The sequence below is a fragment of the Streptopelia decaocto genome, assembly GCF_964273445.1.
Source record: "Streptopelia decaocto genome assembly, chromosome: 6".
NCBI lineage: Eukaryota > Metazoa > Chordata > Aves > Columbiformes > Columbidae > Streptopelia > Streptopelia decaocto.
In genome coordinates, this window is record NC_138660.1 from 50,634,980 (window position 1) to 50,648,076 (window position 13,097).

The 13,097-nt window shown below is 37.4% G+C and overlaps 1 protein-coding gene across 3 annotated transcripts in view; it reads right to left on the bottom strand.

The window, feature by feature from the left end:
- The window catches only part of PSMD14 (proteasome 26S subunit, non-ATPase 14), a 47,001-nt gene that overhangs the window by 33,376 nt on the left and 528 nt on the right, over nucleotides 1-13,097 (bottom strand). The window contains exons 2-4 of one of the 3 annotated variants that reach the window (XM_082055378.1): nucleotides 9,947-10,007; nucleotides 8,356-8,443; nucleotides 5,361-5,412 (exon numbers count right to left, since the gene is read on the bottom strand). In XM_082055378.1, the coding sequence (XP_081911504.1) occupies nucleotides 5,361-5,408 (48 nt within the window). In that variant the 5' untranslated portion in view covers nucleotides 5,409-5,412; nucleotides 8,356-8,443; nucleotides 9,947-10,007. Of the gene's footprint in view, nucleotides 1-5,360; nucleotides 5,413-8,355; nucleotides 8,444-9,946; nucleotides 10,023-13,097 lie in introns of all 3 variants that reach the window. The other 2 variants (XM_082055379.1, XM_082055377.1) reach the window with 2 other exon arrangements.

Below are 13,097 nucleotides of genomic sequence, written 5' to 3' on the forward strand. Positions count from 1 at the left end.
GCCTTTAGCAATCCCCATAACTTTCAAATAAACCCAGACTACCCACGGAATTCTCACCTTCCCCAGGGTAACCAGACCCAAGCCACACCAGTACCCTAAATTTGATATGAAGCTTTTGGTTGAACAGCCCTGTATTAAAACACTAACCAAGGCACTAAAACACTCACCCCAGTCAATGAAAGAAAACTAGCACAGTTTACTATATCGGAAGTGCTTTTTTTCTCCTTAAAACAAAATAATATATTTTGGATATATAAACTGACACTGAGACTTCCTACAGGTGATAATATAGGCAATGAAGTCTTTTGAACTTTGTATGGGAGTTGATGTTGGATATTTTTAATGGATGAAAAAAAAGTTTGTCACTGAGAAAATTTTTCCACTCTTTAAATGAATTTATAGCTTCAGGGTGGGGGGGAAGTAGAGTGGGAGTAACCCACCCAAATGGTACACCATCTCTATTTATTGGGCAGGATATTGGAATTCTAGACATACTAGCACTCTTAGTACTTGATAAATTTGCTGGAAAATGTCTTAGAAGCAATAGTACAGAAAGAATGCACAATTTTAGGAGCTATAATTCGGATTTATTCCCCTGGCAGAATATTCTCAAAAGGAGTACCTGAAGTTTCAAACACATGTGAGAAGCAAACAATAGTGTATCACCACAATTCAAACCACATAAAGCACATACACCCATGAGACACAGGAAGGAAAAAGTCACACAGGTACAATAGCTACCAAAATACCCAGACACTCTACAACTTTCCAAAGGAAAACGCACTTCATTAAAGACAGCACATTTGCATCATTCAAACTAAAAACCAAGCTGTTTCAAGAATCAATTAACCAAAACAATTTTCAATAAGATATTAAGTTTCTGGGCTTTTTTTTTTTCTTTTAAGGGGGAAGGGATTGGTGTGTTTGTTTACGTGTTGTGGTTTTGTTTTTTGCTGGTTAGGGAATCTTAGCATGCAGATCAGCCAGCTAGAACGTGTAATTTACTTCAAGAGACAAATCAGCTTAATGAAGTAACTCAAGGAAACTTGTATTTGATTGTTAATGTCAAATTATCTACACCGAGCATGACCCTCCTTTGCCCGACAGATCATCAACTCTTATTCTCAAGCCCTGCAGAATCCTGAGTCAGTAGTGTTCTTTTCTAATAACCATCCTGGCTAGATCAGCAGATGAAACAGAACTTTAGATCAGCAGCAGGTCTCCCAAGTTCCCACAGTGCCATAGATTTACTAAATGGGATCAGCATGTTCTAAAAAACCATGATAATATGAGGGGAAAAAGGTTCCACAGCATCAAGCAGTGCAATGCTTGAAACCTTATAATCAAAGTGACAGTTTTCAAGTGCCATTTACAATGCCCTAATCTGGAAAAATCCCAGCTAACCCATCTGATCAACTATTTCACAGATGGAAGCACTTGATGGCTAATTGGCAAGTCCATTATTCCAATAAAATAGCTAGCTGCATTTCTATTTCTATATTCCAAGTCAAGGTGTAAACACTCCTTATAAGACACAGGTCACTTTTCTGTCTCTCCCTCCCTTCCCGTTTGGGTTTTTTCCCTTCCCCTCTGCCATCAAATATGTTAATTCAGAAATACAGAATCAGTTTTATTCTCCATTTATTGTACTACAATAGTTGTCTGCACCAACAGAGCAATGTAAATTAATATTTTTTTAATTCATCAAGTAATGAAAATTTCAACAGTATTTTTGAAAAGTGTCATTATTTCACTGCTTCCTGTCACATCTGGATTTGGAAAAATAGACGGGGTACGTTATCATGGACAAAACTTGTATAGCTTGGATTATTGTTCTGAAGTGTTGGGAGAAGGAGAACTTGCCTAAAGATGCAGTTAATCTGCTCACACTCCCAAAACAGTATCCAGTAGGATTGTCTAGTAGAGGCATATGTGGAACTGATTTCACTAGCAAACTGTGGTTCAGCATACAAAATGAAGAGGAGCGTTGCTCCAAATTCCTGCCCGCTACATAAGTAGAATGCTTTTACATACCCCACAAAGCCTGTTAGTCTGTCTGCAGCAAATATGCAATGCAAAGTGAAGCATTAAATCACTAGCAAAATTCTGTGGTAGGCAGCATTCCAGGGGGTGAACGGGGAGAGACAGAGAATGAATTAGGAAAGCAAAGATAACTAAAAAACCTCTATATGACAAATGGCAGCAGGAAGAAGAGAGGAGACCATAGCAGAGAAGGGAAACAAGGGCATTGCTAAAAATCTGAATTCCTATGAACTACAGAAGGGAAATTTGTTTGGGATATCACAACACTTAAAAATTTAACTATTGCCCTCACAACTTGTTTAAAAACTCCAACAACTCATTCTTCTTATGCTTGTATCACGTGAGCAGAAATTCAAATGCCTACAATACCAGGCTTGTAAGATATGAACAATTTCTGCATGAAGAGATGTTGCAAATAAAGTCTTATTTATGGTATCAAGTTCAAAAATAAATGCAGGTACCTTCCAATACAAAGAACACAAAATTAATGATCAAATTCACTCCCAGAAAGTACTTGTAGATGGCTTATGTGATGCCAAAAGCTATCAGATTCTCTTCCCTCCTCTCTTATCCACCTGCTGCCACATGAAGACAGTCCATCTAAGACTAAGAAAGCAGAAATGGTTAAAAATTTCTAGGCCACCAGACACTGGAGGGAAAGTTTATTGTTGAAATATCACTTTAAGATGACTTCCTTAAAGATTGGTTTATTAGTCATCTGAAGAGAGGCTTAAGGTTGATGGAATTCAGCAGTGACCACATCTACACAATTCAACACTGAAGGCAAATCAGACACTTGGTAACAGGCTGGTGGAGCAAACAGTAAAAGAACCATGAATTTACTGAAAGCAGTTTTCAAGTGGAATACAAGACACTAAAAGACTTTAAGTCATAAAAACATGAGTCCAAATAGCACTTGGGACAAAATATTTGAATTTGGAAATGAAGAAAAACAATCAAAAACCCCAAACAAGGTAACAGTCAGAGGAGGTGGTTTTACTGAGGGGGAAAGAGCTGAGTAACTACTGTTGAAGAAGCTAAAGCAAGCCGATGAGAAAGAATTCCTTGGCAGAGATCAAATAGGAACTGTGTTGACCAAGCATTTGCTGTTACTTGAACATTAGTTACAAAGTAAATTAAACAGACTGTTAGCAAACCTTATGCCATGCAGCCATCTTGCTAAACACACCCTTAGCTAAAAGAAAAAAAAAAAAAAATATCTGAATTGTGTTAAAAAAATTACTTTGAAAATGCTTCTCTTTTTCTACAAGACTATACATAGATGACTCTTAAGTTAGCATGAATGACTCACTCAGATGTTTTTACTATGTTCAACCTTAAAAGCAAAATCTCCACAGACAGAGCAACTGTGACACAGCAATAGGAAAACCAAAAAGCTTTGTACTGTTGTTCAAAACACCCTAGTGCAAACAAATAGTAATCACTTCGTTCACTTTCCAGCAGGACACAAAATGTCCAACAAATACCTGACTTCTCTCGTCCATCTCAAAGCCATCTGATTCACTCTGGATTATGTCTCAAACTCAATTATCAACCAAGCTATACTCAAAACACAACTGATCTTTGAAGGTCAACTGAAACATTGTATTTTAAGGAAAAAACTATTATTTTTGAAGAGACTTCCTGACGATTCAATAAACCAAAAGACTACAAAAGTAGTCAAGATATCTAGTGCAAGCAGAAACTTGCATAAAGAGCAATTTAGTTTTCTGCCTTTTTTTTAATCCAACACATACTCATCAATTCATTTAATAGACAATTCCATATTTACACAAACACAGAGCAGCTTTGCAGGCCAAAGCTGCCAGAGGAGTTCAGCGAGCTTCTTCTGAATGTTATGTTCTATTGTCTGCCACAATTTTCTAGAACGCTTTAAATTGAAGCTGAGAAATTACGAAAGCAGCAGAGAGAGTTAACTGTAAATTTGAAAAACAGCTTTGATATGCGTCAAGTTCAGAGAGGACTAAGAAGCGAAAGCTTGAGTGATCAGACTGCGCAGATGTTAAAAAAAAATGAAGAGTCATGAAGCAGGCTGGCAGCTCGGAGGAACAAGAGAAAGAACTGTTTAAGAAAGTGAAACTAAAAATAACTGAGGGCTGCTTCAAGATTCACTAAGAGAGCGTGAATAGAATTTTAGCTATAAAAAGGAAAAAAATTATGCACCAAAAGTTACAGCTTATTTGGCAAAACAGAGGCTGTAAATCAGCTTAGAATATTTCACCAAATGCTTCCGGATTAAACCACTCCTTTCCTAGTTATACCGGACACAAATACACTACACACAACCAAAAGAAGTTGTGGGTTTAACAAAATCAATAACCCTAGAAGCAAACTTACACACCTATCATGAAGCCTAAGACAAACAGAACCAATTCCCTTAGAAAGAAAGTCTGGATTCTCGATTTAGAACAAGCCCCAGAGGCAGACAAGGAAGGCAGAAGGCAGCCAGCTGCTGTGGCCAGCCAGGACTGTGAAGGAAACTACATTGGAGACCTTTTCTTAAGGAAACAATTGGTCCTACAAGCCTCAAAGAAGTTCCTAATCATTTTTTTTTCCTGTATCCACAGAGGTCAGCACAATGTAATAAGATCACTCTGGTTTTATTTTTGAAGACTGCTGGCCACACCAGCCGGCCAAGGGAAAACAGCACGAGGACTTGCTCTGGTGGTAGGAGAAGCCCCACAAGGTGTGCAAGTCTCCTGCTGGAACAGGGCACCTGCCAGGGAGGCCTTTTTGCTGTGAGTAGAGTTACAGAAGTAAGGACAAGAGCAAACAAGATAAAACACAATAAAATACACATAGAGGTGGCTACAGCAACCTGCAAGTGATAAATTCAACTCAAGTTACTTCCTGAAATGTACACAAACCTCAGTATCTTATGATGCCCATCACAACGTGATCTAAGGACTGAAATACATCATTTATGAGGGAGCAAGTGGGTATGCTCGGCTGTTTTTAACAATCTTCATATTCTGAAGACACATATTATTGGAAATGAATTTTTAAATTTTATTCTGGGTTTCCAAAGCTTTTTGATCAAAACTTTAAAATGTTCAGGCACCAAAGGAAAGGTTTATAAACATTCTGTAAATTCAGTGCCAACCCAAGAGTTCATACTGACAAAAGAAAAACCACAGTCAGGTGGTAACAATGATTTGTACACACTTATCTAGCATCTGTAGAGTCAGAGATTATGACTATCAACTGTTTTTTTATATTGTTTATAAATACAATAAAAGGAATATTCCGGAATTTATTAATATTAAAGAGAAGATATTGTCAAGCTATATACTAACCTGTCCCAGCCCAGGCATACCTCCTCCAAGTCGCAGAAGTCTATCCATATCTCTAGAAAAACAGAAACAAAGGAAAAACGTTCCCAAGCTCTGAAGTGTTTACTAAATTTCTATCTATATAATTCACCTTCAGTCACTCAGTATGTCAAAAATATTGGTGGTAATTACAACACAACATCAGACTTCCTGTTAATTAACACCACATATTAATTCAAGAAGCTGACTTCCATGCTAATTAACAGACCTTGTTCTAGTGCTCTGGTTTTGGGTTATCCCCGTACCTGAAGACAGGCATTCTTGTCAAACTTTTCAAAACTTTCCAATCATTCAATTAACTGAGGGATTTTTGTTGCTCAAGAACCACACATACATGCAGGAAGTGCCTAAAACTTATTACATGTACAATCAAGTTTACTCCAATTTGTTCAGAAAGCATCAATAAAAACGTGAAAGTACGGCTTTTAGCATCCTCATTAGTCAGTTCTGTGCTAATTAACTTACAGCTTGTTAGTTATCGTCAAAACTACATGTGAAAGACACTGAGCAGATTATGGATCTCTGAATTAGCATCAAAAGCTTTTTCTTTTAGTGAACTCATTATACTAAAAGAAATACTGTAAGGTAAACATTTAATGTGTATATAGGCAGAACACTAGTGACAGTGCAGTCATTTCATATGTTTCTAGTGTCATATGTGGCATTGCTTTAGTGCAAGATTATTCCAATCAATGCAACTAACTTGTTACTTTAAAACAAACCAAACTTTTCTACCTTGCAACTTTCAAAGGAGCCATCTCCAGGAATAAGAACACTTAAGGTGCCCAGCTAAAAGAACTGAACTGATGTTTATTTCAACAGTAGAAAGTGAATAAATTGCAGAGAAAAGCAATCTACTGTTTCACTGTGGATATCTAAGTAAGGGTTCTGTCCCAGCTGCTACAGCTCTTTATCTTGCTTACTTGGCTTTTTTAACTTTTTAGCTTTATACAACAAAAATCAGTGATAAAATAAACAAAAACTACTAAATTTTACTTTTTAAACAGCTGTTTTCAGCAAATCAAGCCATTTCCAAAGCTTAGAGAAATCAGTAAATTTTACTAGCTTACTATACTTGAGAAGCAGAACGTAGAAAGTAAAGCATAGGAAACTACGATCACAATTGTTTTCATACAAAACAACAAAGCCTGTTCAGGTGATAAAAGAGCAATGGCAAACAGCAAGTAATGGTATTTCCAAAATACATTCATCCTCTAAATGGATGGTACATTACATATAAGAGAATTATATACAGAACTTCAACACTGCATTAGCAATACTAATTCAAGAACCTTCTTTTAAAATTAATTACGCAAAAGACCTTTGAACGAATCATGACAAATAAATCTGCTTTGTATATTAAAAACAAAAAGGTCTTTATGTTGAAGGTGAATGCCACCTCATTATTCTTTCTGAAACTTGATAATATTTTTAATGCCTAGATATTAATAGCTTTTATTTCAGTTTAAGTTGAAAACAAGTATTTTAAGCTTCTTGTTAACACACAAAGAGGCAGCATCTGAACCTACCAGCAGACAAGATTATCTAACTCCCACTTTAATCATGCATGGAATTTCACCCATTTCAAACAACATCTGAGACAGGTGGATCAACACCACCTGCTGTATTTGCCAATTTCACTTTCCCAGTTCAATGCAGTAGTGAGTGATCAGCTCCGTTTGATTCACTCCCTTGATTTTGTAGAACTTAACCCATAAATACTTTCTTAAAGCCACCTTGGCACTATATGAATTAAGAAGGTGTTCAAAGGGTCAATGATCATGCTTCTCTTTTCAGTCATGGAAACCAAGCTTCTTTACTACAGGTAAAACCTGCATACAAATTGTATATGCTTTTCTATCCTGACCTACAATAAACTCCAAATCTAGTTGTAGGATTTCCACTGAAAGGTTAAGTTGCTGTTTAAAGCTATTATGTAAGCACGTGGTAAATGGCTTCAATAAAACAGTCACGAGTATAAATTTATGCCAACTACATTTCACTTTACCCCTCTTGTGGTAGATACTCCTCCATTGAAACCTACAATGATTCATCTTTTATGACACTAACAAGGGCTGAAGAGTAGCTGAGAATCAGACTTGAGCTACTAAAATTATTATTTAAATCAATCATGATTGTATGTTTATTTTAAGAAACTCTTAGTATCTACAACTGGTAACCATAAAACTGCTTTTTCCTACAATCACAGCAACTTCCATAAGCTGATGAGGTGTATTATGTACATTTAATATTGAATAACACATCTTATATCTATATATTTCACTTTAGCAAGTGAGATGCAATAGCTATTTCTAGTTCATTCATATTTTATTTACATGATTTATTCCAGTTTCTAACCCAATAGAAAAGCACATCATTTATAGAAGCAGATTTTGCTGCATTGAATTTGGATTAGACTAATTCGTTTTACAAACTGATTATTTATCAGCATAACTCTGCAGGTTTTGGAACAACAAAATCTCATTGTCTTACAGAACTGAAGGGATGTAACGTTTCCAACTTAACTATCACAGACCAGTTGCTGAACTGAAGATGTTCAGATTCTCAATACAGTGAGTGGTGTAGAGAGAAAATCTCCACAAACCAGTTTTAGATGCAAATTATTTCGCGAGCTCTGCGGCTTGACTTTGGTTAGAGTTTTGGCAACTGATACTTTACTTTCTTATTTGTAACTGAAGTCGTTTTAGCAAGTTATAGTATATTTAGACCTACACATATTTGTTCACTCTGTATAAACATCTGAAGAATTTAGGTTAGCAATTCAAATTGAAACCAATTTTAATTTCTATTAATCTACTGTGCTCAAATATTGTTTCAGCCATAAATTCCATTTATGAAATAATGCTTTTGTAAACCTTAAACCAACCTGAGCAAAATTTTTAGACCTTAATAAAGATAACTTTAGCATTTACAAATAAAGTAAATATGCATTTCTAACCTGGTACTCAGCAAGAGGTGATTGCAGAACAAACTCAAGAGCAGCTCCCACTTTATGACTATAAAGATGATGCCAGCAGGTTTCTTTCCTACAGAAGGAAACAGAAATGAGAAGAGCAGAAAATCAGTAAAATTTAGAAACAGTAGTACACTTAAAAAATATATATAATCCCTAAAAGCAGTATATGCTGTGTCTCACCCAAGTATCTGTAACACTGAAAGGAGTTTCCAAGTTTCTCAAAATTACTTGGAAAAGTATTTTAATGACCCATTTAAGCAACTTACAGCTAATCAATAATTTAAAATGCTGTTAGAAACTGAAATGGTCCTTTATTAGTATTTTAGAAGAATTTTGTGGTAGCTGGGATGACTGAAGCACAAAGGTAAAGAGGAGCCTACAGGTACAGAGAGCTTTCTCATTTATTTCTGGAAGACCAGTCAGTGTGACTGGGGTGGACACAGGGCCTCTAGGTTTGCTTGAATTCAGGTTGAGAAAGGCCACTCCACATTCAGTTTAGGAGTCAAAAGTCATGTCCTCCTCTTCCCCCCAGAGAACACTGCCCACTAGCTGCATCTACTCAGTCATTTGTCATACAGTGTTTTAAAACAGATCTCTGGCCATTATTTGACAGACATTTTTTTAAATGTCAGTGTTAACATAAGGAACAGTGGGGTAGCTGCTGCTGCTGACCAGCCTGACATGGCTTTCTCAGTACTGCCAGGACAGCCATTTCTGCAGCCATGCAGCAAACTGATAGACTAACAAAAATGTTGGGTTTAATGCTCTTGACTTCTCTGAGAGGATTCACACTGAACCCCAAAAACAGTTGTCTTGGCATAACAGAAAAAGAGGTCTTGAAGAGCTGATTGTTTCTAAAGCTAACACAGACTACAGAAGAAATTCAGGCCAAATCATTTTTTCAGCTAAAACTGACCAAAGAATGTCTTGTTTTGTCTGTTTGAAATTTTTTTGGTTGGTTAGGGTTTTTTTTTTTTTTAGTAACTGAGGTCACTTAGAGACCACTCTGAACCTCATCTCAAGGAAGTACAAAAGCAGAGGAAGATGTGTTAATCCTCCTGGAAAGCTAAAGGAGAAAGAACAAGTCAAGAATTTCTCAGTGTTGGCAGGCTGGGGTGGAACTCCACTAACAAATTGAAAGAAAAGTTGCTACGTTTCTGCCAGCTTTGCACAAGGAAATGATCCAGGAGAGATGAGACGGGACCACAATAGCCAGCAGTTATACAGCACAGGCTGCAACAGAACTGCAAGAAGTTCAGAAGAAGCTTGAGACTTCCAACCCAATTCACTTTTAGCCAGCTGGCCCCCACAGGGGTGCTGCATTCCATTCCCCACATCCTACACAGATATTAGAGAAACAGATCTCTGTGAGCTTGGTTGGTTCCCTGGGGGAGGTACACAACATAGTAACCTATAGTTGAGATGTTTTTTCTCCTCTCTGCTGCAAAGTACAAAAGGCTAGTTTTGATTACACACCTGTTTCCCCCCTGCTCCCAATGCACACATATATATATATGCTTATATATAAAAAAAAACACAGAGAAGTAAACAAACAGTTCACAGTAAATCTCACCTCCACTTCTTCCAAAGTCAGTAAAAGATATTTTGATAATATTTCCTCCTGCCTGCAGTCTCTGTTTAAAGAGAAGCTTTAAGAAAGTGAGTACATGTATCAAATAATACCATATCAGAAAACGGCAGAAGGCCAGTTTTAATCACGATAAACTTGCATTTTGATGCACTGCAGGATTTGGATGAAATGCACTCATCATTGTGATCAATGTGGTCACTGATGGCTTAAAAAAAAAAAGTTAAGTAGCTTCTCTGCTTGTGTATGTCCATGATCAAAACACCTCAAGTAAAAAACCTTGGTCATCAGATGGTATTTTTAAAAAATAAACCTTCAGTATTGCAATTTTCTTTTAACTGTCATGACCTCAAAAGGGAAAAGTCTATGGTTATTAATAATGCCATGGAAGTATACACAGAGCATTTCAAAACTGACCTGAAAACAGAAATGTTTTAAAACCCCGTGTCTAGAATTTGCTTATAATACCACTGTTAGATAATTGTAAGAATTGGCAAGAGTTGTCCATCTGGAGAGCCCTGGTTTACCATTCAGTTATTGGTTACTACTTTCAAGTAACTTAAATATTGACTTTTAATAATGAAAACATTTTTCCTTCAGTAACATAAGGATGGAATTATATAAATGCATTATGCACAAATGTATATATACAAACAGGTATGAACTAAGTTACTGTGCTTACAGGTAGTTTCAGCACGTATTTAGAAATTGACTTGAAACATATTCTTAACTTACTGTATCTCTTTGCATGAGACACAGGAATTTCACACTACAGTGCACTACTTTTATCTCGCATTAACGCTCCACGATGTGATCCCTCAACACAAGAGCGTTCTCCTGGGCTGACAACTTCTGAGTTGGTAAAAAAAAAAACCAAAACAACAACAAAAAAAAAAACCCTCAACATTAGCTTCAACATACATGGGAGAAAAAACACTGGCTATTAGATATTAGACTGCCCTGTTAGTGGAGAGAATGTCAGGCTAGACTCAGGTGACATTAATTTACGCCACACTTTGTACACTGACTGACTTCATGCAAATCAATTCATCTTTGGTAACTCAGTTTCTCCACTTGAGACTACTCATTAAGCTTTGCAGAAGCACTTCCAGATCTCCTGTTAAGTTCCACATAGCAGATGGATTAACAATTTTATTAACAGCAACTTAAGAAAAAAAAGTGGTTTAAGGTTTTTGCTGCAACTGTAACAATTTCAGCTTCACTAGAGATGATAAATGGCTACAAAGGTAAATGAGTTGAGGAACTGCATCTTGCAGAGAAACATTATTTCACAGAGAAAAGAACAAAAACTCACTGCAGGTAAAGTCACCAAAGACTGAATTAAATAAACTTGACCAGAACAGAGAATTCACATGTAACAATATGTGTGTGTGGGAAGTCTAACTTCCTATAGATTTTGTATAAAAGGAGAGGAAAAAAAAAAAGGTACCATCAATTCCCAGTAATGTGTTCATTAAAGATAAAGATTAACCATGTCACAAACCAATGCAGTCTCAGTAGTGCAAGTCCAGAGCTACATTACTATTTTGATTCCATAATGTGCCCAGGTCTGTAAACCGGATGTTTCTGGACTGTACAGACCTGAATCTCAACACACCTGAGCTGGACTAGAAGGCAGGTAGGTGAGCTTCTCAGACTCTGCTTCATGATTTCCAGAAGCACACAAAACCTAATTCTACTACATTCGTTGCTGAGATGGAGTTACTGAAGTAATCCAGACCCAAGCAGACTACTCTAAAGCTACTCTAGTACACCCACACTGAACTTAAAGGTAAGGGAAGATTCATTAACAAATCACACCACTACAGAAATCCACAAAATTAATTTTGATTTTATTCTATAAAGTAATGAGCTTCTCTGGAATCTGCAGAAGGCAGGGGTGGGGGGCAGACACACAACCATTGCAAAACAGTCCCCTACCACCAACTCAAGTAAGTAGTCAACACAAAAATTTTCTATTATTCTAGGTATCCTACCTACCTGTTCTTTCCCATCATTCTAGATGTTTGGAGATAGTTGTAGTTACTATTAGTATACACCCCATAATGCCCATCAAGACTGAATAGCTTCTAAGTAAGTTTACAAACCAATTTCTATTTAGGTATTATTTAATGTTAATTTTGAAGTATGCCCTAACTTCTCTGTTTTTTAGCCAAAGATATCAAATTAATATCCTTGATACAGCATGTTTCAACAGTGAATGGAACACAATTTTTCCATTAAGCCACAGGCAAACCTAGCCGCTCAAAGTCACACTATGTGAGTCAGAAGCAATTCACTGCAAGACAATTTCTGGATTTCTTCACAAACACAGATCTTTTCCTAACACCCTAACAGATCTTTTCATAACATAAGCTCACAAACAGTGCTCTTCTCATCAGAATCTTCCAAGTGTATTCCCTATATCTGAGGCATAGAGTATATACCTTGGACTCACAAAGGCTGAAGGCTTTTAAGATTTACACAAACCTGTCAGACGTTTCAGCTTGCCTAGTACCTTTCCAGTGACATACAGCTTTCAAATATGTTTGCATAAAAATTTCTGAAGAAAGTCAATCTCGATCCTTGTTGTTTTTCTGGTTTCCTACAGTGCACTGGAAACAAGTACAACTTTAGGAGATTACATCAGCACACACTGAGATTTGTCAACAAGTCTGCACGTATCTAACTACGTCACTTAAGTATCATTTTCAGAACAAAGTTAAGTTTGCTGCATACTAGAAACAGCACTGTTAATGCTGATTATAGTTCCTTTTCTACTTAATTTTTCTTTATCTTTCCTGGCACGGATTTTATATTTCTTTTCCTTCATGCATCCCAGCCAGTAATTCACCCTTGCTTCCCCCTTGCTCTTTAAGTCCGGCCGGACACCGCTGGGGACCGGCACAACGCTGTGCAACAGAGTTTCAATCCGTGCAGTCCCTCTGATGGGAAACCGACTACTGCTGCTGCTGCTGCCGCAGAACAAACTCGCACTGGAGGCACCACCGGCGAGACTCGGCGTTCCGAGACCCCAGCCAGCGGCTGCAGCCCCGGCGCCGCCGAACCCAAGCGCGGCGGCTGCTCTCGGCTAGAGAGTAGCCAGGCCCGGCGCGGGTGCGTGGGGCGCCGGGGC